Raw genomic sequence first — 24611 nt, 5'->3', positions numbered from 1 at the left:
CAAACTCCTATGTCCGGGACGGAGGAGGCACCGCTGGCTTGTCACCGCCCTCGGCCCTGCGCCCCACACGGGGTTAGCCACCCCCGGCAGCCTCCGCTGGCCTCCGTCCTGCCCTGGCACCCCTCGCCCTGTCACTGCTGTTCCCACAGCACTTGCCCACAGTCCCGGTGAGGAATGGGGTTGTCGTCTCAGCCACCACCCCGCCTCAGCTGAGCAGCAGGAGTCCTGCTCACGCCACCTTCTCCATCAGACGGAGCCATCGGCTATCCCCAAACCGCTCCTGTGGAGGGTTTTTCACATTTCTGGAGGCTGTAGGATTTTATTGGTGGGTCAGACCCTCCAGCAGAGAGGGGCCATTTTAAATATACCCTTTTTCCAACCCCACGGGAGCTGGCGGCAGCATCGCTGTGCTGCTGAGGAGGAGGAAGTTCTGCATCATCTTCCTGAAAAGCTTCCCATCTCTTTCAGCCTATGGCAGGCCTGGATCCACGACTCAATTCCACTTCCCCAGTGGAACCAAAACTGGTCCCACAGGTGGGCTGCACCAAGCAAGGGAAGAGGCTTTTGGTGCCTTTTACCTGGTGTGCAGCCAGGGCCGTGGCCAAGCCTTCTGCATTCAGAGTATCACTTTGCCACCTTCAGTACCATGCTGCCTGTTTTGTAAGAAATCGGGTTTTATACAGCCATTTGCTGTTATTTGAGGCTGCCGAGGAGCCTGATTTGTCATTTCACCTCAGCTGTATTCCATGCGAACTTGCTTATTGCAGTATCCCCGTCTCATCAGGCAGAGCAGGTGATCTGAGCTCTGATGTTTAGATACACAAATTACATTCTAATTTGTGTAAATGAGTGTAGTATTTCCCATGATAATGATTAAACAGTTCAGGGACATGCTTGTGGAAGCATTTGGATAACGGGAGCGTGTGCTTTGAACAAAAGAAGGGGGGTTGGTGGTCTTCTTTTGCAAGAGAGGGAGGATTAAATGAGCAATGCTCGTTTGATCGCTGTTGTTTTTAACTGTGACTCTTGACGAAGGTCATTAGACCCTTGGGTAAACTGGAGGGAAAACTTCCCAGCGAACATGCTGACATTCTCAGCTTTGTCTCACAGAGCTGTCAGCCCTGTCTGTGTGTTGAGTATTGCACACACGTACACGTACAGATCTTCAGATCTTCAGATCTTGATAGCGTGAGAAGAACATACAAATGATGCCAGAAGGGATATAAATGGAACAAACATCATCTTTGAAAGAGTAGCCTTGGTCCTGCAGAGCAGTTAGACACATTCCTCAGTCCAAACACTGTACTTGAGTGGAATGTGATGTGTCATTGATCTAATGAACTCCTCCTTAGATTCTCTGTTAAGTTTTGCAAGAATCTGGAACCATTCATGGATCCAAATGGATCTCTGTGAGAGCCTTCAGCTGCAAACCATCCACAGATCAAAATCATACCCTGTCTTTCCATTACCTGAAGGAGGCCCAGAAGAAAGCCAGGAAGGGACTTTTTACAAGGGCTTGTAATGATAGGATGAGAGGTGCTGGATTTAAGCTTGAGGAGGGCAGATTTAGAATGGCTATTAGAAAGAAATTCTTTATCATGAGGGTGGTCAGTCATTGGAACAGGTTGCACAGGGAGGTAGTGGGTGCTTGCTCCTTGGCGGTGTTCAAAGCCAGGTTGGATAAGGCCTTGAGCAACCTGGTCTAGTGGAAGGTGTCCCTGCCCATGGCAGGGGAGTTGGAACTAGATGATCTTGAAGGTCCCTTCCAACCCAAGCCATTCTATGCATTCCACAGAGGTTTAACCTATTCCTAGAAGAATTTCTTAGCACTTTGCCAGTCTGGTTGACATTGCAGGTGATAAGTTAGAGAGGAAAATGCCTTACTTTTTACTAGCCTCCCCCCCCCCCCCCAATAAAAGTGCATTTATACAACAGGACCTCATTGCCCTGAAAGATGTTCTTACATCCAGTGACTGCAGTATTGTTTGATGACATCAGGCCATGTGGTGACCCTTCCATTTTTCAGCCTGTCAAAGAAGGCTTTTACTCAAAACTAAGGCAGAAAGTCCTCACTGTGTGCTAAAAATGGGCTTGTGGGTCATTAAAAATATTATTCTATTTTGAAATGGATCAAACTTTGTCCTAATTACTCCCTGGTTGGTCAGGCCTGAAAAGAGGCAACTGCGTAGTGCAACCTTTCTCCTCTTTCATTTTATGAAAATAATTTGCTTTTTTTAAAAGATCACAGAGCAAATTAGGGGGAGTGAGTGTGCAGTACTCAGAAAAAATTGCCTCTGGTCAGCTATGAAAGCTGAGTTGCCCTCACAAATGTACATCCCCAGGAGCCAATGGAGGGCTGTGTAATGCATCCAGTGTAGGATTTAGCCCTGGGCAGAAGGTCGGCATAAGGCAGAGCTTCATTTCAGCTTCTCTTACTGAATGTGCTGAGTGGTGCATAGACCTCACCTCTGCTGCTGGTTGCTGGATGAATGGGTGAGGGAGCTCCAGATGTATCATTTGGTAAGAGCAAGGGACTGGAACTTGATGATCCTTAAGATCCCTTCCAACTTAAGCCATTCTATGATTATATGGATAGAGATGTAATCACAGAGGAACCATTGAAGGTTGGAATCAATGATCTTGAAGGTCTCTTCCAACTGAAAAAGTTCTATGATTCCATATTTCTATGATTCTGTCTCTGCTCCCAGTCACTCCTTTAAACAGCATAAAGTCGAACAAATGGTGTGAAAACTCTTCATGTTTCCCATCATGGCCCATGTTGTAATCAGAATGACCCACTCGTCAAGAATTCAGTTTCAAAAGCATAAAAGGGATTACAGAGGTTAAATATATACCTCTGGGTCAGGATTTGCAAGCTGGATGGCAGATTTAAGAGAGCTCTTAAAGAGGCTGATTGCCAGGAAGGTCTGAGCAACTATTCTGGGGGGAAGAAACTCCCTTCCAGCACAAACCAGGATGAGATCATCAATGTCATGCCTCCAGGCTGCACAGCAATGGGTTAAACTGGAAAGAAAATGATGATTTTGGTAGCATTTTTTTTTGTGTTAACCTAATAGAGCTAACATCCTTTCTGTTTGTCATTTGTTTTCTGACCTTTTATGGTGGATTTTCACATTCTACTTCCTGGCATTTCTTTGTGATTCTGAATGAATGCTGGGAACCTCCTGAAGAGTGAAAGCTGAGATGTTTCAGCTAGGCAGGACTTTACACAAAAAGCCACTAGATATGAAAAGATTCATAATCAAATTATTAATTTGTAAATGAGAAAAGGAAATGAAGTGTTGGGAGTTGAGAGCTAGAGACACTGTAAGCTAGAGACCCAAATTGCTAAACGTGATTCTTGGTCTTTGTGCCTCTGGTTTTGAGTGGTGTGGTCTGATCCATTACAAGATGAGCAGGAGCAAGACCAGCCTGCTTTTCCCCTTTTAGGAGAAGAACCAAGATGCCTTGACCCTCCTGGCAGTGGTGCCATGGTGGCCTTATCATTCTTCACGTTGTGTCCATATCACAAGAGGCTTTGGTGCTGTCTGGGTGTCTGATTAATGGAAGGGGGAAGCAGTGTGTGGAGCTGGTAGTGTCTTGATGAATTCTCTGTGCCAAGCCCCTGGGTGAGAAACAGCACATGTAAAAATTGTTTAGGGCCTAAGTGATGTTCACAGGCATCAGGCCTTATATTAACCTCTCTGCACCCTCAACTGGAACCTTGTCCAGAAGGGGAGTGAGTCTGGTGCAGTGGGAGGCACATGATGTCCCATGGATCACCCTTGAATGTCTAGAGAGACCCCAACTCCTTTGTTCCTGCCAAAACCACTCACCATTTGCTATCTGTTGAAGGAAAGTTGAGTGTTAGGGCAGTAAAAACTAAATGCAAATTTCCCAGGTGAGGTGGAGGCTCCTGCACTCTGCCAAGCAAGGGAAACACTTTTAAAGCACTCTGTGTGCACAAACATTTTCTCCAGGGTGTCATCACCTTTCATGCTACATCCTAGGATTTGGTGGCATATTTACCAAACTGTTTTCAGGCAATTGTAACAAATAAAGGGTAAGAATAATTTCATGTCAGAAATGAGGGAAGCTGATTGCTGACAAACAGAGCAGAAAATGTGTGCTGGGGGAGAAAGTGAGACTTTTGGGGACATCTTGAAAGATGTTTTTCTGTCATCATATCACGCCCCAGTCTGGCTGGGCTTAAATGTGAGTAAGCAAGCAAGCACAGTGTTTGTACCTGAGAAACACATAAAGGCCTGTTGGTCATGCTCACTTTTGATGAACACAAATGGGAGTAAGGTTCTCTCTGAGAGCTGCCCACCTTGCCTTTGAGTAAACTCATCCTGGCACACAAACTGGCATGGAGGTAGCCATGTAGCTGTTTAATGTGACCTCAAACTTCAGAGAGTCACAGCATGGTGGGGATTGGAAAAGACCTCTAGTCTGAAAACCCTGGTAAAGTGGGATTTCCCACAGCAAGTTGCACAGGATCACAATGTCCAGGAGGTTTTAGAATCTCCCCAGAGAAGGAGACTCTGCAACCTCTTTGGGCAGCCTACTCCAGGGCTCCAGCACCCTCATAGGAAAGAAGTTTGTCCTCATGTTCATTTGGAACCTCCGGAGTTCCACTGTGTGTCTGTGAAGAAAGGGAGGCTGAGGGGAAGCCGCCTTACTCTCTGCAACTATCGGAAGGGAAGCTGTCATGAGGTGGCTAATGGTCTCTCCTCACAAGTAACAAGTGATAGAGCAAAAGGGATTGGCCTCAAGCTATCACAGTATAACAGTATAACAGCTGCACCAGGAGAGGTTTAGGCTGGACATTAGGAATGATTTTTTTTCACTGTAAGGGTTGTCAGGCATTGAAACACGCTGCCCAGGAAGGTGGTTCAGTCACCATCCCTGAATGTGTTTAAAAACCATGTGGATGTGGTGCTCAGGGATATAGCTTAGTGGTGGACTTGGTAGAGTAGGGTTAATGCTTGGTCTTGATGATCTTCAAGGTCTGTTCCAAACTAAGTGGTTCCACATTCCAGCCTATACAATTCTGGTTTGCCCTTTATTCTATCACTGCATCACCACTGCAAGGACTCTGGCCCCATCCTCTTGCCCCCCACCCTGTAGCTCTTTCTGAGCATTGAGAAGTTCACCTCTCAGGCTGCTCTTCTCCAGGCTCACAGCCCCAGGTCTCTCAGATTTTCCTCCTCACAGAGATGCTCCTGAAAAAACTTCTACAAGAGCCTCTGTTCTTCCTGAGGCAGTTGTGTGCCTGTGTCTCTGAAGCATGCTAGCGATGATCTCAGCCTGGAATGTCACAGCAGTAGGCATTGCTGCTCTTTCAGAGCCAGCTGAGGCTCTGCAGCTCCATGTAAGTGGTAGTAGATGTCGTCATTCCAAAGTTTCATGCTGGACTTTGGCAGTGAGGTGTATCTGTTGTACCAGACAGGTTTGGTGGCTGGTGATCATCTGGACTCTTATTTCTGTCAGCAGTCTTTTTACGCATGAAGATCCCAAACCACTCGTGTTATCAGCTTAATCATTCATCTCCTCCTTTCCTCTGCCAAAGGGAAAAGGGGCTGAGTTGGCCACGCTCTAGCTGAAGCTGCTGCGCTGCCAGCTGGATGACTCAGGGCTGTTGGGAAGGAGGTGCACTCCACATCTTACCACTGCTCCAAAAACGCACGGTCACCAAGCCTGGCAGGCATAGCCACCACCCTGCCTGGCTCCCTGCTGCAAGCACCCCGCGGTGCAGAGGAGTGGGGTGCTCCCCAGGAGTTCGTGGGAGAGCAGATTGCACTGAAGAGTGGAAGAGTTCACCCAGCTCAGGATCTCAAAACAAGACCCAAATGACCTCCAAGCATGGCTTTTTACCTGCTGCACTTGCTTGCTGAAGGACGCGGCTGAGTTTGACCATGACCGAGACAGTGTTCTTCACCTGTTGCTAAGAAATGCCCTGCAGCTTGCTGGGTGGAGATGTTCATTGTGGGCTGTGTCTTTTATCCATCATTTCCACAGACATCAAGAGCCTTCTTTGCACCTTGGTTCATGGCAGAGCTGTGATTGCATCTGGACATCCAGTTTGGGGAGGTGCAAGTGCCGTCGTGACCAAGAAGGCCAACAGTCTCTTTGGGTACATTAAGAAGAGCATGGCAAGCAGGTTGAGGGAGGTTCTCCACAATCTCTACTCTGCCCTACTGAGGCTGTACTTGTAATACTGTGTCTAGGTCTGGGCTCCCCAGTTCAAGAAGGACAGGGAAATGCTGGAGAGAGTACAGAAAGGGCTACAAAGATGCTGAGGGGACCGGAACATCTCTCTTCTGAGGAAAGAATGAGAGAATTTGGTCTTTTTAGTCTGGGGAAGAGCAGCCTGAGGGGGGAATCTCATCATTGCTGATCAATACTCAAAGGGTGGGTGTCAGGAGGATGGGACCAGTCTTTTTTCAGTGGTGCCCACTGACAGGACAAGAGGTAAAGGGTACAAACTTGAACATAAGAAGTTGCATCTCAACATGAGGAGGAGTTTCTTTAATTTAAAGGTTATGGAGTACTGGAACAGGCTGCCCAGAGAGCTGGTGGAGTCTCCATCTCTGCAGACATTCAAAACACACTTGGGTGTGTTCCTGTGTGACCTTCTCCAAGTGAACCTGCCTTGGTGGGGGTTGGACTCGGTCTTCAGAGGTCCCTTCCAACCCCTACCAGACTGTGACTCTGTCATTATGTGAAGTGATTTCCCACTTGGGCATGGGAAGCTCTGGCTTTGCCTTCCATTTCACTGCTGCCTTGCCCAGACCACCATCCCCAGGCACAAGAAAGCAGAAAGCAAGGCTGAGGGAGGTAGAAGTGCCGCTTCAGGGGTGCGTGGTGTTTCTGGCTAGTGAGTGCTGCTGATAGCTAGAGCCTGGAGTTTGTCCTCCCTGGGTCTGGGGGTCCTCTAATTCCATAGCAGTGTCACAAATCCCAGCAGAGGCAGGGTTGTGTGGCTCAGTGAAAGCTGGATGTAAGATAAGATATAGAAAGGGGAGGTGAATGTGTCTGTGGTTAAACACTGCTCAGAAGGCTTTCTGACCATCAGAGAGTGGGACACAGCCAAATTGCAGATCCGTGGTGAGTGAGAGGGCTTTACCCAGCCAGGCTTCTCTGCTTTGTCCTCTCTGAGCCTCTGTCTCCTGGGAGCACCTCAGACTCAACACTTAATGGCAGCCCCATGCTGAGGGAATTTGCTAACTAATGGCTGTACAGGCCAGGCTCCTGCAGCAGCCTGAACATTTTGGACTGCAGCTGTGCCCTGCTGTGCATCCTTCACACAGGATCAATACAGCTTCTTGTTCTCCAACCTCCCCTCTGCCCTGGCTGGCTTCTGGGTGTGCTTTGCTTTGCTGCTTTTTTCCCTCTTTCCCTCATTAGCTGGAGCAGAGCTCTGCACAAGCCTGTCTGGGGGAGGAGAGGGTGTCTGGTGCATGCTCAAAGCCACCCTGCCTTTCCCAGCCTCCTTGCTGGTGATCCTTGGCTGGTTGTCATGTGGCAGGGCTGGTTCAGCATGAACAGAGAGAGCAGAACTCATGTCACAGCGGCAGCCACGCTGAATGCAGTAAGTGTAAGGGAGACAGCAGCTTGCAGAGAGATGCCTTTCTTTGCCAGGGCTCTTTGTGGAGGGCAGATAAGCTTCCTGGAAGCTGAAGCTCTCTGGAGAGTGTGCAGAGGGATCAAGCTTGAGCGGAAGGTCTGTTCAGAGCTTGGCTCGTGATATCACTAGCGGCACTGTGACATGTTTGTAATGTAAACAGCTGAGGTAGGACACAGCTCCAGCAGGATCTGTGCCACTATCACTGCCGATCAAATGAATCCCCACAGGACTGCTGGTCAGAAACTGAGCCCCTTCCATACAAGGATGCTCCATTCTGTTCCATTAAGGGACTGGAACATCTCTCTCATAAGGAAAGGCTGAGAGACCTGGGGCTGTTTAGCCTGGAGCAGACAAGGCTGAGAGGGCACCTAATCAGTGCTTGTAAAAACATTAAGGGTGGGTGGCAAAAAGATGGGGACAGACACTTTTCAGTGGTGCCCAGTGACAGGACAAGGGAAATTCCTCCTCAATGTGATGAAAAACTTCTTTGTTGTAAGGGTGCCAGAGCCCTGGAGCAGGCTGCCCAAAGAGATTGTGGAGTCTCCCTCTCTGGAGAGATTCCAAACCCACCTGCATGCATTCCTGTGCAACATGCCCTGGGTGAAATTGCCTGAAAAAGAGTCTAAAACAAAGCCAGGAAGGACATTTTACGAGGGTTTGTAGTGATAGGACAAGAGGGAATGGATTGAAGCTTGAGGAGTGGAGATTTAGACTGAGTGTTAGGAAGAAATTCTTTACAGTGAGAGTGGTGAAACACTAGAACAGATTGCCCAGGGAGGTTGTGGATGCCTCCTCACTGGAGGTGTTCAAGACCAGGTTGGATGAGGCCTTGAGCAACCTGGTCTAGTGGAAGGTGTCCCTGCCCATGGCCGGGGTGTTGGAACTAGATGATCTTGAATACCCCTTCCAACCCAAACCATTCTATGAATCTATGAATCAGTGAATCTCCAGAGGTCCCTTCCAACCTCCACCATGCTGGGATTCTGGGATTGCAGGGAAAGAACAAGTTAAAGCTTCCTATCAAATCTCTCTTTTCTCTCCTTGCTGTTTTTCCATGCAGTAACTTGGACTGAATACCTTCAACCATCTCTGCATTTTGAACATTTGAATACATAGAAGCACAGAATTGTTTTGGAAAAGACTTTTAAGATCATCGAGTCCAAGCATTGACCTAACACCACCATGGCCATTAAATGACATCTCTGTATTTTAGGGGAAGGGATTGAGGCCCAGGCTGCTGCTTCTTCTCTTTGTGTGCAGTGCTTGGATAGATAGGGCTCCTGGAGTCCAGGAGAGCAGAATACTGGTAAACTGTTTTCAGGCCTGGTTAGGCAGCCTTGGGTTTTGCACAGGTGATGGGTGAGGGCTGCATTTTGTTCTCTGGAATGAAATGTATTTGTTGTGCAAACTCATTTAAAGGGAAAAGATGACTTTATTAGTTGGTCTCTGGGAAGCAGTCAGCATTTCTCTGACCTGTTCTTCCGTAGCTAAAGAAGAACAGGCTTCAGCAAGCACTCACCAAAGGTGTGTTGCATAATTAGCGGCATGTAATTTATCTCATACATTCTTCTGGAGCAGTTTAAGTACATTAGACATTGTCTGTCAGTCTCTGCACAGGCACAACATTAAGTAATGCTGATTTAATTTAATTTTAACCCTAAAGAAGGCCCAGAGCAATTGAAGAATGCTTTAGTGTTTTTTTTCCCTTAGTCTAATGAAGTGAGCTGGAAGTGCTGCTGTATTATGGGGCTGTCTGTGTGAGTCAAACCACGTTCTTGCTGCTTTCTGACAGCCCACTAAATGTGAATGCAAATTCTGCTCTCCTTCACCTTTCCACTTTGAATCACCATATGGAAAAGAGACGTGAATCCCAGCCTGCTTTAGAGTCATGGAAATGAGCTGTTATGAAATGGGGAAGAGGAACTGTGTGCTGGCCATCGCTGGATGAGCAGCTGGAGAATTGACGTAACTGCCAGGCGCCGGGAGAAAGCCTGACAGAGAGGAGGAGTCAAGTCAGAAAATGAGTGAAACAAGTCTGTTTAGGAAAGCTGAGGGCTCCTTCCTTTCCTTTTTGGCCAGATGATGTTTTGCCCTTGCCAGGTACAACTTCCTTTCAAAGCAGAAAGGCCAATTGATTGCCAGCACTATGCAGCCATCTTATAAAATCATCTCTGGCTCTCCAGCGTGGCTGATAATCTCCTAACCAGAACAGAGGAGTTCTGCCACATGGAAATAAGTATGAAAAATAGTTTTGTCTGCAAATGGTAGACCTGAAAGTAGCAAAAGTAACAGGGCTGAAATTAGTTCAGAAACATGCTTAATATAGTGGCTTTTCTCCTGATAGTTCCATTGAGCTGGGAAACCAACATATCCTGCCTGTAACACTTTGTATTGTGCCCCTGTGTGGCACAAACAGCCTGGCTTTCCTGGTGTTCAAGTGGCAAAACAAGGATCTCCTCTAGGAGGCCACAGCTGATCTGGATTGTTACTTTTGTCTGCAGATATTCTCCCAAAATCACAGAATCCCAGCATGGTGGGGATTGGAAGGGACCTCTGGAGATCATCCGGTCCAATCCCCTGCTAAAGCAGGGGCACCCACAGCAGCTTGCCCAGGATCACAATGTCCAGGTGTCTTTGGAATCTCTCCAGAGAAGGAGACTCCACAACCCCTCTGGTTAGCCTGCACAGCAAAGAAGTAATTCCTCACGTTCACATGGAATCTCCTGGATTCCGGTCTGTGCCCATTGCCCCTTATCCTATCACTGGGCATCATGGAAAAGAGTCTGACCCCATCATCTTGCCCTCCCCCCTTTAGCTATTGATCATCATTGAGAAGATCCCCTCTCAGCCCTCTCCAGTCTAAACAGCCCCAGCTCTCTCAGCCTTGTGTCTCACAATACCTGCTAAAAAATATGCTTCTTAGAGATTCAGATATTTTGAAGGGACAGCACAATCTCTCCTCCTCTGCACTGGTTGTTGCTTTTTCCAGCAGCTGAGCTGGAAGGAGAGGAAGACGTGGGAGATCCCATCCAGGCACTAGCAGCACCAGAGGACGGATCTGGCACCAACTGTCCCTCAGATAGCAGGATGGGAGGGACATTCCTCAGTTCCTTGTCATGGTGCTTGGATCCTTGACCAGGACTGTCTGAGCTGGAGGCATCCATGCTGCTATTTCCCAGTGCTTGAAGCCCACAGACAGCAGAGTTTGTGCTCACCTTGGTACCTAGCTGGGTGCCTTGTGAGCAGCTCTCATTACTGCTAGTGTCAGATGAGTAGAATGCTTGTCCCTTCACCTTCTGTGTGCCCAGAGGTGGGACTTCCCTGGTCCAAGGAGGTGGCACAGCTATTTCACCCACACCCCCGCAGGCTTGACTAGAGTCCGAAATGTTTTGACTTAATTTGATTTACACATTTTTTCCTGCCTCTGCCATGAGTCACATCCTATACAAGGATCCCTCCACTGTCCTTTCTGTGCAGCTGTAAAAGGAAATTAAAATTGGCCTCAGCTTGAACAGGGCATTGGGAAACACCACAGGAGAGGAAATGCTCCCTGTCCTGGGTTTTATATGGCACTTCCAGCATGGCACTGCTCAAAAAGCCCACAGGAGCCTGTGGCCCTTTGGCACCTGGCCACACTTACATGTTGAGACGATCTCAGTGCTGGGGACAGTGTTTGGTGTGTGCAGCAAGAGGACTGCTCTCAGAGGCTTTCATTTTCCAAGTCATTTGGTGATGCATGCCTAAATCGTGGGTCCATGTGTTTGAAATAGGAAGGCTTTTCTTTCCTCTGGAGGCTCCTAAGTACTGACACAGAGCAGAGGTTGGTGTCTGAAGGGAGGTTGGTGTCTGAAGGGAGTTTGGTGCTGCTGGTCCCTGGCTGCTGAAGTCTGGTGGAGAATCCAGCTTTTCAGAGGCTTTGGGACTTTTGTTTTGTTGAAAAAACAACCTTCGAGCATCAGAAAGAAAAGATCTTTGTCTTTCAACTGGGGGGAAAGAAAGCTCATAGTATATATCCAAGAGGCACCAGAAATCCCCTAGCAACCAGGCTTAATGATCCTGATATTTCATTGCAGGATCATAGGAAATCAGAAACTCACACAAAAGCACCGCTGTTATTGCACAGATGAAGTTTCTGCCGGAGGCTTCCTTACAAAGAGGCCCAGAACAGGCAAACTCTTTTCCTCTTGGTATTTCTGTCTTGCCTTTTAGCCTGTGCACACACAGTCCTTGTACTCTGAAGCTGCTGGGACTGGCTGAAAATGGGTTCCCCGAGGTCAGGGTCTTATACAGAAACTGAGGAGGTTTAACTTGAGGCTACCAAGTTTGGAAAGTTACAGCCTGAGCCAAGGAACCAGGAAGTTCTTGTAGCAGTGTGGAGGAAGTTTCCATCACACGTTCCCTTCCCTGTCAGTGAAGGGATTTCACGTGGCTGTAGGTGATCTGACCGGCACCATTAATCACCTTCAGCATCTCTTTCCTGTGCTGGGAAGTCTGAACTCAAGGAAAGGAAAACTACTGGAGCTCACCCTGCTCTCTGCAAACCCAGGACTGCAGTGTCACTGGATGGAAGGTCTTAAAAGGCTTCCATCTCCTGTATTGCAGCTGGTACACAAAGCATCCCAAATGGACCACGAGGCCGTTAAGAGCTGTTGTCATCTCATCTGCCTTGCCCTGCTCAAGCTAACCCAGTCCAGTTTTTTCTCCTTTTACAGCTGCACAGAAAGGACAGTGGAAGGATCCTTGTGTAGGATGTGAGTCATGGCAGAGGCAGGAGAGAACGTGTAAATCCAATAAAATCTAAACATTTCTGATTCTAGTCAAGCCACCAGGGGTGCAGGTGAAAGAACTGTGCCACTTCCCATGGGTGATGCATGTCTCTGGCACGCTGCTGAGTGTTGATGCAGTGACCAAATGCTGGGTCCCTGCCTGTCCCTTCCAAAGACTCCTCTTGCAGCATCTTGTTGCTTCTCCCCTGTCCCAAAGGGGAGATAAGACCCTCTTATAAGGCTGTATGAACACTCTACAGCTTATGCAGCACTCACCTAGGTGTGCTCCACAGGGAACCTTGCTATTTCCAACTGGAAAGGCGAGCAGGGCCTGTGCTTTCTGTGTGTTTTCCAGTTAGGAGTAAAGAAATGGCTTTGTGGCCGGTTGACGTTGCCCCCTTAAGAAAGGGAACATGGTGGACGGAAGTTGGTAAACGGAAGGAATAGTCTAAACTAATTTCATTGGACGAGTGGGAGGAAGCACTTTATGAGCTGGGACTATACTGAGTTTCTCCAGCACCTTATCTTCAGTCTTGCTTCCGCCTTTCTACGGTGCGGCTGCTCTCTGTCCCTGTGCTGGGCTTTCTGCCAAGGCTCCGGCCTTGAGAGAAAAACAGATAACAGGCCTGTATTAACTCCTTTCCAATTAACACAAACTGCTTCTAACATTTTTTTTTTCTTTCCTCTCTTTTCTCTCTCTTCCTATCCCACTCTGGGGAAAGGGGGGAGAGAGGGGAGAGCGGAGGTGGGGAACCCCCTCTGTCCAGAGGGGGGTCACTCTCATTTCTGTGTTACTCTGTTGTATATCTTTGTATATATTGTAGATATTGTAAATTTGTAAATATCTCCCTGCAAACCCTACATCGCTTTGTAAATATAGCTCCACTGCTTTGCTAATTCAGCTTGCGAGTTTTTTTTTCCTTTCCCTTCAATTTTTTTTCCCTTTTACTTTACAAAGGGGGAAGGGAGGAGGCTTCTTGGCCTTACCCGAGGAGGCTTCTTGGCCTTACCCCTTCCATCCCACGACAGGCTTTTATGAGGATGGACAGGTATCTTCATGGCCTGGTTCCTGCTGGGGCAGGCTTGGGGGTGCCCATCGATGAGGTTGATGTCGAAAGTGGCAGATTACACTCAGAGCATTAGCGCAGGCTGCAAATGGAGCAGGACTCTGCTGTTGCTACAGAAACAGTGCAGGATGCATAAAGGCAGCATCCTTTGATGGAACATGAGGTACTTAAGACACCTCAGCATGAATGCTGCATCCATTTTTGAGACAACCTTCAGGAAGGACCTGGTGAGGAGTGTCCAGAGGAGAGCAGTTAGTTGCCTAGGCAATATGGTCAGAAAGGGTGATTGAGGAGCTTGGATGTTTCTTGTTTAGCAGAGAAAATCTAAGGGAGGTGTTGTGGCAGTGTTGGTGTGTGTAAGAAGTTTTTGCAGGCAGGAAGAGAGTGATCTGTTCTCTATGTCTGATCTTGTAGGACTGAAAATAATGGGTGTGTTGTGTGAAGGGGGATTCCAGCAGGGAGCTCTTTGCCTGCAGAAAAAGAACATCTGCCTGTGGACAGATGGCCCCAGAGTGTCTGGAGTCTCCATGTGATGTCTGAGGACAGGTTTGACAGACATCTGCTCTGAATGGTGCTGTTTAGGGTGGATATTTGGGCTAGCTGGCTTGTTACCACCCTGTTCAGCCCTGCTGTCTGTGGTTCTGCACTTTGCAGAAGAAGAAACCTAACAGAACCACAGAATGGTTTGGGTTGGAAGGGACCTCAAATGTCATCTAGCTCCAACCTGCCTTCCATGGGCAGGGACACTTCCCACTAGACCAGGTTGCTCAAAGCCCCATCCAAGCTGACCTTGAACACTTCCAAGGACGGAGCCTCCACAACTTCTCTGGGCAGCCTATTCCAACAGCACTTGTTTTACTTGTTCACACAGGTAGTTTTGCGGACAAGACTTACGAGTGGAGCTCAGAGGAGGAGGAGTCTGTGAGGAAGGCAGGACCAGTGCAAGTGCTCATTGTCAAAGATGACCATTCCTTTGAACTGGATGAAGCTGCACTCAACCGCATCCTCCTCTCAGAGGCTGTCAGAGATAAAGAGGTCGTGGCTGTCTCCGTCGCTGGAGCTTTTAGGAAAGGAAAATCATTCCTGATGGACTTCATGCTGCGGTACATGTACAATAAGGTATGGCTCCAGCTCAGGTGGCTCTTCCCAGGGCTATGGTGCTGCTGCTCATTGCTCCCAGCTACCATCCCAGGATGAGCTGGATAGGACACTGGTTTGGTGCTCTGGGAATGCTCAAGCCTCTCATTAGCATAGAATCATAGAATAGTTTAGGTTGGAAAAGACCTCCAAGATCATTGATTCCCACCATCAACCTAACACCACCATGGCCATTAAACCACCACAAAATAAAATAGAGCAGATCTTTCCACAGCCCTGTACACCAGGACTGTGGTGCATTGGACTCTTAACTTTGGAGCAGAGATGTTCACACTTTCTGCCCTGTGGGAAACCTCTCTGATAAGGGCTGCCCTCCTCCAGCACTGGGGTAGAGGCAGCACAGAAGAAAAGTGTAAAACCAAAGTGAGATGAGATGTCCATCAACTTCTTCTGTTCCTCCCTGCAGGAAGCAGTGGACTGGGTTGGAGATTACAATGAGCCTCTGACTGGTTTCTCCTGGAGAGGTGGGTCTGAGCGGGAGACAACCGGCATTCAGATATGGAGCGAGGTTTTCCTGGTGGACAAGCCTGATGGTACAAAGGTGTGTGCTTCCCTGCTGCTGGGCAGCTCATGTTTCTCCTCCAGCTTTTGTAAGGCTCTTCTGCCTTGGCTTAGGTGGCTGAAACACCTGTGCAAGTTTAGAGACGTTCTCCAGTACCATAGCCCTCTAACTCTGGCAATCCCAGAGTTTATTTCTCTGCTGTTCCCAGGGATCTTGAATCAGAGGACCTTGCAAACTACTCCCCTTTTCTGGAGCAGTAGCTGTAAAATGGGGTGTCCTCATTCAGAGTGGTCAAATGCAATGCAAACTGCATTTTGGGGCATCCTGAAAATTCAGCCTACAGCCAGGATTATTCATATTCCTGGACTCTTTCATAAGGAGCCCAACACCAAAGTCACACTGGATTATTCACAATGTAGCTGCTAATACTGCCTGAATTTGGGTTAAGGTGCAGAACTCTGCTGTCTTTGGCTTCTGTGCCATGAAGCTAATGCAGACTCAGGAAAAGACCCATCTGCACTGACAGCCAGTGTCTGAGGAGCAAAGTGGTTCCCTCCGCTGTGCTGCAGAGTGTTCATTTTGCTGCCTTCTGGAGTTATCAGCCTGTCAAGAGTGACTGGGGCTGCTCTTTTGCTTTGTTCTCCGCCAGTTATGAGGCAGGAAGAGTATAATTCCCAGCATGCTAATGCAGCTGGTGTTCAACCCCCACCCTGCTCTGGCATTTCACAGATCATTTAGTCCAACCCCCCCCCCCCCCCCCCCCCCTGCTTTTAGAGTAAGACACACAGGAATATGTCCAGGTGGGTTCTGAATGCCTCAAGAGACAGAGACTCCACAGCTTCTCTGGGCAGCCTGGTCCAAGAGTGCCACTCTCACAGTGAAGAACTTTCTCCTCCTGTTTAGATGGAACCTCCTGGGTTCCAGTTTGTGTCATTGCCCCTTGTCCTATCACTGGACACACTGAAAAGAGTCTGGCTTCATACTCTTTCTCCCCCTCACCCTTTAGCTATTGATCAGCATTGATTAGATCCCCTCTCAGGCTGCTCTTCTCCCAGCTAAACAGCCCCAGGTCTCTCAGCCTTTCCTTCTCACAGAGATGCTCCAGGCCCCTCAGCAACTTTTTAGCTTCTGATGTACTCTTTCCAGTAGTTCTTGAACTGGAGAGGCCAAGCTGGAGGCAGTATTCCAAATGAGATCTCAGCAGGGCAGAGTAGAGGGGGAGGAGACCCTCTCTCCACCTGCTGGCCACCCTCCCAGGATGCCCTGGCTTTCTTGGCTGCAGGGGCACATTGCTGGCTCACTGCAAGCCTGTTGTCCACCAGGACTCCCGAGTCCTTTTCCCCAGAGCTGCTTCTTCAGCGTTTTAGAATGATTTTGTATGGGTGCAGATGCTTTAGGGTGCATCCAAGTGATGTGGAACTTTCTGCCTCTCAGGTTGCAGTGTTGCTGATGGACACACAGGGGACCTTTGACAGCCAGTCCACCCTGCGGGATTCAGCCACTGTGTTTGCCCTTAGCACAATGATCAGCTCAATACAGGTAAGAAGGGAGATGTCTCCAGGAATCAGTTCCTCAAAGGTGGTGGGCTGGAGGTGTTCACACACCAGTAACCTCATGGCCTCCTAGGGCTTCCTTTCCTGCCACCTGGCCTTCACTCTTGGAGGACAGCATGAATGGGATGGAAGCTCTGTCTTGGTACAGAGCTCAGCACATCATAAAAATGGGGAAGAAGGAATTTTATTTGCTTCTGACAAGGTTTCAGGCTGGGGCATGACAGCCCCTGGTGCTCCCATGCTGGGGTGCTTCCTGTGCAGGGAGCAGCAGTGCCTGTCTGTCTGAACAGGGGCAGTCTGTCCAGCAGCACAGCTGTGCTTGGGATCTGTCTTGGTCATTGTGGTAGTTTTAAGCTATGCCTTTAAAATTCAGCTGCAGATTTCGAGCAGAAAAGTAGAAAAATATAATTAAATCATTATTGGGTGTAAAAAAGGAAAACAAAAGATTATTCTAAACAAATTCATTAGATAAATGCCTGGGATAAGAGAAGCTGTATCACAACAATTCTTCACATTTCACTTCCATTCCCATTCCTTTTCTCTTCTCTTCTGATCTTGGCTGTTATTGCTTCGCTGGGGAGAAGATAACACGCTTCTGGCTGGCCTTGAGATAAGCTTATCACTGCTTTCTCTCAACTCCTCTCTCTCTCTTGGTACAGGGGGGTTTGGGAGGTTTGGGGTGGGGATGGGGGGGCAGTGGAGCAACTTCCCTGGTCTTTCTGACCAGGGAGGTTTCCATGTTGTTTGCTCATTGTAAATATCTGTATAATATTGTAAATACTGTGTATTTTGTACATATTCATTGCATTCCATTGTAGAGTGTAGTTTTTGCTTGTAAATACAGCTTCATTTGCTTCTAACAGAGTTTGTCTGGCTTCAAAGTTAATGCTGGGGGGAAATTTCAACCCACCACATTACTGTCATCACAGACCAGCTGAGAGTTCAGCTGTGTCCCCATGATAATCATAGAATCATGGAATTGCTTTGGCTGTAAGAGACCTTTAAGATCAAGTCCTACTGTTAACCCAGCACTGCCAAGTCCGCCACTAAACCCTGTCCCCCAGCACCATATCTACATGGCTTTGAAACCCTTCCAGGCATGGGAACTCTACTACTGCCCTGGGCAGCCTGTTCCAAGGCTTGACAACCTCTTTGGGGAAGAAATTATTCCTAATGTCCAACTTAAACCTCCCCTGCTGCAACTTGAGCCTGTTTTAACTTAATTCAGGAAGTTGTAGAGAGCATTGAGGTCTCCCCTCAGCCTCCTTTTCTCCAGGCTAAACAACCTCGGCTGCTCCTCACCAGACCTGTTCTCCAGACCCTTCACCAGCTTTGTTCCCTTTCTCTGAACCATCTTCAACACTTCAGTCAGTGTCCTTCTTGGAGTAAGGGCCCTGGAAGTGTACCCAGTGTTCAAGGTGTGGCCTCAACAGTGCCCCATACGGAGGGACAATCACTGTGGTCTTGCTGGCCACGCTGTTTCTGGTACAAGCCAGGATCATGTCCTAGGCTTTAACCACACCTGCCCACACATTGCCCTCTAGGTCACAGGGCCATTCTGAGTGCTCTGAAGTTTTTCTTTTTAAATGCAGGTTTACAACTTGTCCCAGAATGTGCAGGAGGATGACCTGCAGCACTTACAGGTAAGACCCTTGCCCCTGCTGCTCTGCAGCGCTGGGATGCCTGGATTGCTTTACACAGTTGTAGGCTCCATTGCTCTGGACTTCCTCAGTCATAGCCAGAAAATGGTTTTTAGTTTCCCAGCCCTCATTTTGCTTCATGGGCAGGGAGGTACTGTCACTTGGGTTGAAATCTGTCTTGCCTCATAGTACGGCTCCTGGGTGCCTTGGACCTCTGGCAGGGCAGTCAGCGGGACATTTGGAAGGAGGGCCTGTCCCGGGGCCACTGGTCTTTCTTGAAGCTGTGGAGCTGAAAATGGCTCATGGCTGTGCTTTGTGCTGCAGCAGGTGGCTGGAGGGCTTGGAGAGGCTGAAAGAACCAAGGGTGTTAAGACAGGAGACAAAAATGATTGATAAGGGAGGTGGTAATGATAAGTGGAGTGCATCATTATCTTAGGTCCACAGAGCACAGGACCAGTTGTCATGAGTGGTGCTGCAGCCAGAGAGGGTTGACTTGACTTTTTAATGGTAAGGTTAGAGGAAATCAGTCTACACAGGGAGGTGTAGAGTACCCATCACAGACCATCCCAGTGAGCCATCACAGGTCTGGATACAGCTCATGCTGGTCTGTGTGTGTGCAGCCCTAGGATTACACTGAGGTTCCTCAGCGGGCAGAGACCTGACAGAGACCAGGAGTGACTCATGGGGCTGGAAACATGCAATGAGCTTCACAAGGGGCTGAAGTGACTGGTAACAGGGAGGGATCCAGGGTGGTTAGCCATGTGTTGGCTGCCCTCCTACTGCTGTGAGCATCCTTCCACTGCTCCAGGAATAAGGGCAGTGAAAGTACTGGTTTGACTGAACTGACAGGGAAGCTGAAGGTAGAAGCTGCACTGTTCGCGTTTCTGGACAGGATCTTTGCCAGCTGGATCCTACTAATGTAGGAGAAGCCCAAAAAAACCTGGGAACTGGTTTATAAACCTGTATATTGACATCTGGTACTGCCTCAAAACAGATGACCCCTACTAGTAATTACTGTTGGAGACAAGCAGCTAATGGGATTTTTTTGTGGCACAGGTGGCCTGCCTGCTTCCTGGTATTACCTTCAGCTTTCTCTTCTTTAGGTGATTGATTGATTGACTGACTGATTAGGTAGATTTTTCCAGGAGCTTAAGGAAAAGGATATAAAAGCAAAAGTCTGGAAAAATCATCATTTGAAAACTTCTATATCACTTCAGTCAGTAAATATTTATAGCAATGATGTCTTTGTAACACTGAACTTACCCAGTGCAGCTCTGATCTTTCACTTTGGATTTCAAACCATTCTTGTTTCACATGTTTGACCCATTTCTAGGCATCTGTGAAACACATTATTGTGCCTTCAGTTAGAAATTACAGTCCAGAGAGGCTGGAGAGCCTTCAAATCTGGCTGGTAGGCTGATCTTACAGTCTTTGCACAGTGGGGGTTTGAAGGGAAAAATACTTATTTCTGAATTAATTTTCTGCTTCTTCTGGGTTGTTCAAAGAGAGCAGAGCTCCTGCAGCCCCCCTAGCACATGAAGTTTCTGTTTGGTAGGAAAACAATGACTAGCAGCTGATTTGAGCCATTTTCCACTGATTTAGCAGCCAGAATTCTAGGCTGAGATCTTTCACGTGAGGGTTCACAGGGTGATTGTCTCTCACAGCTCCCTGTGCCTCTCAGATGTGAGTTGAAAGCACACAGCCAGCCAGTTTCCCTTCCAGCTCTGTAAATTGTACTGCTAGTCCCAAGTCAGCAACTGTCCCTTGCTCTCATGGCCCCTAGATGTCCGTGTGTCCCTGCGGACTGACAACTAACAGCCCTGTTGCTCTCTTCTCCTTCTAGCTTTTCACCGAGTACGGCCGGCTGGCCATGGAGGAGACATTCCTGAAACCTTTCCAGGTGAGTCCAAGGCTCCTGCCCGGCACATGTCCCCTCCACTGGAGATTGCTTGGCACTGAGCCGGCTGGCTTCACCACGAGGTGTCACTGCAGTTTGCAGGATGGGTGGAGATGGAGATGCCTAGGGACTGGCTCAGCTGCAGGAAGGAAAGGCTTTGTGCTTCTTTGCCCTAAAGAGGCTTACAATATATCCAGCATGTCCCTTTCTTTCCTCTTGGAGCCTCTGCCATTCTGATTGTTCTGCAGATGTCCTGCTGGCCTTGGGAAGCTGTCAGGGTTTGTCTGGTTTGTCACCCAGGGACTCTGCCCAGCTTTTGCTCTGAGAGGTTTGAACCCTCCTGCCCTGGGAATCCCCGCTCCTGGTGAAAAGAAAGGAGAAGGATTAGCTCGGAGCTCTCAGGAGGGACAGCAGAGCTGTGGGAAGGCTCGGTTTAAGTGAGGTTTTAACTTCCAATAAGGGACATCTGTTCACCCTGCTGCTTCCCAACCTGTGAAAATCTGGCTTCAGAAAAGGGAGAGTGTCGAGCAGATGCCAGCTTGCCCTGGACACCAGAGCTCTGAGCAGCTCCAAGGTAGGAGGATAGTTGGTTGTGACAGCTCCTTCTAGGAGGAGAGCAAATATGAGTGAAGAGACAAAGCAGAAGGTAGTGGGGCAGAAAGTACTCATGACATAGCTGTGGCAGCTCACTAAAACTCCACTTCTTTAACAGATTGAGTTTGTGTGGCTTTGGTTTTGGTTGCATTGAATTCTGTGCAACTTGGAGGCAGGGAAGCTGGTTTTGAAGATTTCAGGGGTCTGTGGGAGCAGTTTTGAGCCAGAGAGCAGGGCCAAAGGGGATGGAGGAAGTAATGCTGTGAAGTCCCCACAGGTCCTTTTCCCCAGAGCTGCTCTCCAACAAACAGATCAGCCCCCAACCTCTACTGATCCATGGGGTTGTCCTTCCCCAGATGCTGAAGTCATTAGGACTAGATAATAGGCTCTGATTTTACAAAAGAGTGTTCATCCTGGAGAAGAGAAGGCTCGGGGGAGACCTTAGAGAAGCCTTCCAGTGCCTGAAGGGGGCTACAAAAAAGCTGGAGAGGGACATTTTACAAGGGCTTGTAGTAATAGGACAAGAGAGAATGGACTGAAGCTGGAGGAGGGCAGATTTAGACTGGAGATTAGGAAGAAATTCTTTCCAGTGAGGGTGGTGAGACACCCTGGGAACAGGTTGCCCAGGGAGGTTGTGGATGCCCCCTGCCTGGAGGTGTTCAAGGCCAGGTTGGATGAGGCTTTGAGCAACCTGGTCGAGTGAGAGGTGTCCCTGTCCATGGCAGGGGGGTTGGAACTAGATGATCTCTAAGGTCCCTTCCAACCCAAACCATTCTATGATTCTATGAATTGCTGTCAATTCACACAAAGGTTTGTGGACAACAAGTCTTCTCAGACAGTCCCATTATCAATTTTTTAAAAGACCATGAGTTTGGATGATCAAAGTGACTACCATCATGATGTATTCCCTTCTGGAAGCCTTATCTCCCTCCAATGCTGATTAAAAGCGAGTGAACAGCACGGCAAGTCAGAATTGTCTGTTTGAAACCATTGTAAATGGATTAAATCCTCATTAACTGATAGATGACAGAGCAGGCTCAGCTGATTTCCATAGGGAATCATCATCCTTCAGAAGTGGTTCCTTGGGGCTCCCCCCAGGCTCCCTCTGGTTCACTGTTGTCTTTGTTAATGATCTGGGGGAAAATACCAAACGAGCTTGCAGAGGTGATGAAATTTGATGGAGGGATCAATGGTGATGTGGTCTCCTGTCCACATCATAAAGTGAGCTTGTTCCTGCAAACGTGTTTTTAGCTGACCAAGTGTTATCAAAAATCACAGAATGATTTGGCTTGGAAGGGACCTTAAAGATCATCAAGTTCCAACCCCCCTGCCATGGGCAGGGACACCTCCCGCTAGGCTTGCTCAAGGCTGCATCCAGCCTAGCTTGGAGCCTCCACAACTTCTCTGGGGAGCCTGTTCCAGTGCCTCACCCCCCTCATGGGGAAGAGTTTTTTCCTAATGTCTAATCTGAATCTAGCTTCTTCCAGTTTGAAGGAAGTCATTGCCTGTTGTCTTGTCACTCCATGCCTTTGTAAAAAGTCCCTCTCCACTGAAAAGCTGCTGTAAGATCTCCCCAGAGCCTTTTCTTCTCCAGGCTGAACAACCCCAACTCTCTCAGCCTGTTGTTTTCATAGGAGAGATGTTCCAACCCACAGACCATCTTCATGGCCCTCCTTTTGACCTGCTCTAACAGTTCCATGTGCCATGGTTTTGGCTGGGAAGCAGGAGAAGGGTGATGGTAAATAAACTGTTTTTCCTGGACGACAAGCCAGTTCTCAGCTCAGTGTCTGCAGCTGAGACTGGGCAAATCAGACCAGAATTAGGAGCATGCTCTTAATGTAGGGGCAATGTGATGGTGAGGACAGCTCAGGAGAGGTGCAGGGCCTTGTCTGGTAGCTGCAGGCTTTATACTGCTCTCAGGGCAGAAGAGAGTCTACAGCTTGAGTTCTTGAGCTTGCAGGCCTGTAAGTCAAACAAGCTGTACCTCTTGAACTTGAAATGGCCTCAAGTTGCACCAGGGGAGCTTTAGGTTGGACATTAGCTGAAACTTCTTCACTGAAAAGGTTCTCAAACACTGGAACAGGCTGCCCAGGGAGGTGGTTGAATCTCCATCCCTGGAGCTGTTTAAAAGCTGCACAGATGTGGTGCTGAGGGAATGGGTTTGCCCCAAACTTGGTAGAGTTAGATAATGGTTGGACTGGATGATCTTAAAGGTCTTTTCCAACCAAAATGATTCTGTGGTTGTAAGATTCTGTGAATCTGTAAGGGAGGCTTTGGAAAACAGCTTCTGTAGGAATCTGTTGCCAAGCAGGGAGAGCACAGAAAGTGTTGATAGTGAGGCACTTGCATTGACCCTGCTGGAAGGGAAGTAGTGCCTGGTGGTGGAAAATTAACATTTCCCTTCATTGCTTTCCATGCTGTGTCCTCACACTTGCACTGAAGCATGACCTTCTGTGCTGCCCCTTAAGCCCTCCCCACAGCCTGGCCGTAAAAGCCTTTGCAGAGGCACAAAGGTTGGAGGAGCTGAGGGTGGCTTTGAGGCCTCATCCAGAGCAACTTTGCGTAAGAAACAAGAAAATCATTCCAGAGTCATCATGTGTTTGTGGAAAAGTCCTAAGCACGGGCATGGCTCCTAAGCAGCTCGGGGATGTAGCAAGAACAGCATGTCCTGAAGCAGCTAACTGGGTGCAGTTCTTGTGGCTTATGGAGCAGTTTGGACTGGCCAACAAATTGTTCCTTCTCGTCTTTTAACCTTTCCTGATGTTTTATGGACAAGAAATAGAGGGGAAATATTTTTCCTCCCACCACTAAATCTTTATTCTAAACAGAGCCAATTTGTAGGGAAATTCCAATGAAATGGATTCCACTTGCTGACCTGCTTATTGATGTGGATGAGAGGAACCTTGACACTACTGCCAGCCCCTCCTGAGTTTCAGCATTCAGGGTTTCCCCTCCAAATCATGTATTTGTTACCCAGGAGGCAGATCCCTTGCACATATGAGACCCTGGAGACAGGATTTCTTCTGAGGACATTGTGGTTTTTTTCTTTTAAAGGCTCCAAGTTGACTGTCTTGGTATTTATTTACTTATTGCATGGGAGCTTTAAATGCCTCAATACAGATTACAAAAGACTGTGATTTCTTATTCACCTTCATTATCCTGCATCTGCTTCTCATTAAAAGTCTGCCTGGAAGGCTGCCCAGTGAAAAAGGCTGAAAAAATGAGCCTGTAAAATTCCCATAGGATTGAGCTAAATGTGGCTGGAATTAAGGAGCTTTTGTCCTGCTTAACAAAAAGTCTCTTCCTTGTGTTGCAGTTTAAATGGTCAATGCTAGTAGATGAGGTGCTGAGGGATGTGGTTTAGTGGTGATCTGGCAGTGCTGGGTTAATGGTTGGACTCAATGATCTGAAAGGTCCTTTCCAACCAAACTGATTCCATGAGTCTATCTACCATAGCTTTGCACACTCACCTTTGTGATGTTTGCAGACTTTATGTTCAGGTGCAGAACTTGTCCTGGTCAGCAAATACACCTCCTGGGAACTTTCATATGGATAAAATGTATACTTTATATAGGCTTAGTGGTGGACTTGGTAAAGTAGCATTAATGTTTGGACTTGATGATCTTGAAGGTCTTTTCCAACCTAAATGATCCCATGATTCTGTGATTCCATAATTCTCCAAGATAGGGAATCAAACTGCTGCCCAGTCTGGTGTTTGTTCCACCTCCTATCTTTGTAGGACACAGCCAGCAGTGAGTCTGTGTGGTCTCAGCACCATGGTGGGGTGGCCTTACACAGGGAAGT

At 48.1% G+C, this 24611-nt stretch overlaps 1 protein-coding gene across 2 annotated transcripts in view; it reads left to right on the top strand.

Moving 5' to 3' along the window:
* The window catches only part of ATL1 (atlastin GTPase 1), a 39857-nt gene that overhangs the window by 536 nt on the left and 14710 nt on the right, over positions 1 to 24611 (top strand). For both annotated transcript variants that reach the window (XM_068149129.1, XM_068149126.1), the window contains exons 2-6: positions 14335 to 14582; positions 15028 to 15162; positions 16558 to 16662; positions 18269 to 18319; positions 20160 to 20216. In XM_068149129.1, the coding sequence (XP_068005230.1) occupies positions 14335 to 14582; positions 15028 to 15162; positions 16558 to 16662; positions 18269 to 18319; positions 20160 to 20216 (596 nt within the window). The remainder of the gene's footprint in view (positions 1 to 14334; positions 14583 to 15027; positions 15163 to 16557; positions 16663 to 18268; positions 18320 to 20159; positions 20217 to 24611) is intronic.

The sequence above is a fragment of the Melanerpes formicivorus genome, unplaced genomic scaffold, assembly GCF_026170545.1.
Source record: "Melanerpes formicivorus ecotype bairdi unplaced genomic scaffold, bMelFor1.0.p_v2 SCAF_17, whole genome shotgun sequence".
Taxonomy (NCBI): Eukaryota; Metazoa; Chordata; class Aves; order Piciformes; family Picidae; genus Melanerpes; species Melanerpes formicivorus.
Note: the sequence above shows the minus strand (reverse complement) of the source record. Positions and strands in the feature narration are given on the sequence as shown.